The 2,689-nt window shown below is 61.7% G+C and overlaps 1 protein-coding gene across 1 annotated transcript; it reads left to right on the forward strand.

Moving 5' to 3' along the window:
- The first annotated feature begins 6 nt into the window (after positions 1-6).
- Positions 7-2,672, forward strand: LOC111533612 (filamin-A-like). Its single transcript, XM_023200333.2, has 10 exons — positions 7-25; positions 114-254; positions 365-493; positions 681-854; positions 949-1,110; positions 1,202-1,405; positions 1,482-1,634; positions 1,731-1,853; positions 1,959-2,225; positions 2,384-2,672. Exons 2-10 carry the CDS (start codon positions 125-127, stop codon positions 2,560-2,562), a joined length of 1,521 nt encoding a protein of 506 aa, XP_023056101.1. The 5' UTR covers positions 7-25; positions 114-124; the 3' UTR covers positions 2,563-2,672.
- Positions 2,673-2,689: the final 17 nt, after the last annotated feature.

The raw sequence follows: 2,689 nt of genomic DNA on the forward strand, positions 1-2,689 counted from the left end.
ACCATCAAGAAGGGCGAGATCACAGGTGAGTGGGGACTAGGAAGGAGCTCGGGAGCCAAGGAGGCCAGATTGTGCCAATGAGGTGCCCTGACCTCAGCCCCACTGCCCCACAGGGGAGGTTCGGATGCCCTCAGGCAAGGTGGCGCAGCCAGCCATCACTGACAATAAAGATGGCACCGTGACCGTACGGTATGCACCCAGCGAGGCTGGCCTGCACGAGATGGACATCCGCTATGACAACATGCATATCCCAGGTGGGCCTGCCCTGCCTCTGCCCAGTAGTCCACTGCCACCACCTCACAGAGAGATGGGGCTGGGGGACACGTGAGGCTGCCGTTCCACAAGGCCCTTCTTCCTGCCTCAGGAAGCCCCTTGCAGTTCTATGTGGATTATGTCAACTGCGGCCATGTCACTGCCTATGGGCCTGGCCTCACCCACGGAGTAGTGAACAAGCCTGCCACCTTCACCGTCAACACCAAGGATGCAGGAGAGGGTGAGCAATAGCTCCGGTCTTGACCTGCTCTGTGCCCAGGATGCCCTCACCGGGCTGAGGGCTGGACTCAGGAGATGCTCCTGAATGGGGCTCCCTGCCCTGCTGCCCTGGCCTTCGGGGCTCCTCAGTGTAGGCCAACTGGAGTGTCCCCAGCATAGTTCCCATGCTCACCCACGGCTCTCTCCAGGGGGCCTGTCTCTGGCCATCGAGGGCCCGTCCAAAGCAGAAATCAGCTGCACTGACAACCAGGATGGGACATGCAGCGTGTCCTACCTGCCTGTGCTGCCGGGTGACTACAGCATCCTAGTCAAGTACAATGAACAGCACATCCCAGGCAGCCCCTTCACGGCCCGGGTCACAGGTGGGTGGCACTGGGAGCAGTGACAAACGGGTGGCAGGATGGGCATGGTCTCCCATGGCTGGACACACAGTGATGGCTGGCCTGCCCCCGCCAGGTGATGACTCCATGCGTATGTCCCACCTAAAGGTGGGCTCTGCTGCCGACATTCCCATCAACATCTCAGAGACAGATCTCAGCCTGCTGACAGCCACTGTGGTCCCGCCCTCAGGCCGGGAGGAGCCCTGTTTGCTGAAGCGGCTGCGTAATGGCCACGTGGGTAAGCAGCCGAAGGGTCCAGGGGTTTCAGAAAGGCAGCAGTCTGTGGGAACCCACGGCTGCCCTGACTGACAGCCCTGCCCTGTGTCCAGGGATTTCATTCGTGCCCAAGGAGACAGGGGAGCACCTGGTGCATGTGAAGAAAAACGGCCAGCACGTGGCCAGCAGCCCCATCCCGGTGGTGATCAGCCAGTCGGAAATCGGGGATGCCAGTCGCGTTCGGGTCTCTGGCCAGGGCCTTCATGAAGGCCACACCTTTGAGCCTGCGGAGTTTATCATTGATACCCGAGATGCAGGTAGGCAGTGGCTGCCCACCAGCTGGGGTGGGAACACTCTGCATAGCACCGAAGCTCAGGGGTATCCATTCCCCAGGCTATGGTGGGCTCAGCCTGTCCATTGAGGGCCCCAGCAAGGTGGACATCAACACAGAGGACCTGGAGGACGGGACGTGCAGGGTCACCTACTGCCCCACAGAGCCTGGCAACTACATCATCAACATCAAGTTTGCCGACCAGCATGTGCCTGGTGAGTGCAGCAGTGCCTCGGCAGCCCCCGTCACTACACCAGGGCCCACATGTGGTGTGTGACCAGAGGGGCGTGGGCTGTGCTTTCTTCCTGCAGGCAGCCCCTTCTCTGTGAAGGTGACAGGTGAGGGCCGGGTGAAAGAGAGCATCACCCGCAGGCGACGGGCTCCTTCAGTGGCCAACGTTGGCAGTCATTGTGATCTCAGCCTAAAGATCCCTGGTAGGGGCTGTGGGGAGCCTGGGGAGGGGTCCTGGGGCTCAAGCAGCCCCAAGAGGAGGGGTGGAGCCCAGGGCTGCTGCTCACTAGCCCATCCCTACCCTGCAGAAATTAGCATCCAGGATATGACAGCCCAGGTGACCAGCCCATCGGGCAAGAGCCATGAGGCCGAGATCGTGGAAGGGGAGAACCACACCTACTGTATCCGCTTTGTTCCTGCTGAGATGGGCACACACACAGTCAGCGTCAAGTACAAGGGCCAGCACGTGCCTGGGAGCCCCTTCCAGTTCACCGTGGGGCCCCTAGGGGAAGGGGGAGCCCACAAGGTCCGAGCTGGGGGCCCTGGCCTGGAGAGGGCTGAAGCTGGAATGCCAGGTAGGCCTGCTCACACTCTGAGCGCTTGCTCTCCTGCGTTGCCCGGGGTGGGGTTGGGGGTGGAAGAAGGAGCTGGCAGGCATGTCTACCTTGGCTATGCCTGGAGGGGCCAAGGCTGGTGGGGCAGCCTTCAGCGAGGACACACTGTTCTCCCACAGCCGAATTCAGTATCTGGACCCGGGAAGCTGGTGCCGGAGGCCTGGCCATTGCTGTCGAGGGCCCCAGCAAGGCTGAGATCTCTTTCGAGGACCGCAAGGACGGCTCCTGTGGTGTGGCTTATGTGGTCCAGGAGCCAGGTACTGGGAACCCGGCTGGGGTTGGAGGAGGTGGGGCCTGAGTGTGGGTATTGGACCCAGGGATTGCACAGATGGCCCTGCGTGGCACTCACTCTTCACTTTCAGGTCCCAGGGCCACCCAGGCTGTTCGTGGGAGGCGGGAGGCCCAAAGGCTGATGAACCGGTCTT

Source organism: Piliocolobus tephrosceles, unplaced genomic scaffold (genome assembly GCF_002776525.5).
Source record: "Piliocolobus tephrosceles isolate RC106 unplaced genomic scaffold, ASM277652v3 unscaffolded_11722, whole genome shotgun sequence".
NCBI lineage: Eukaryota > Metazoa > Chordata > Mammalia > Primates > Cercopithecidae > Piliocolobus > Piliocolobus tephrosceles.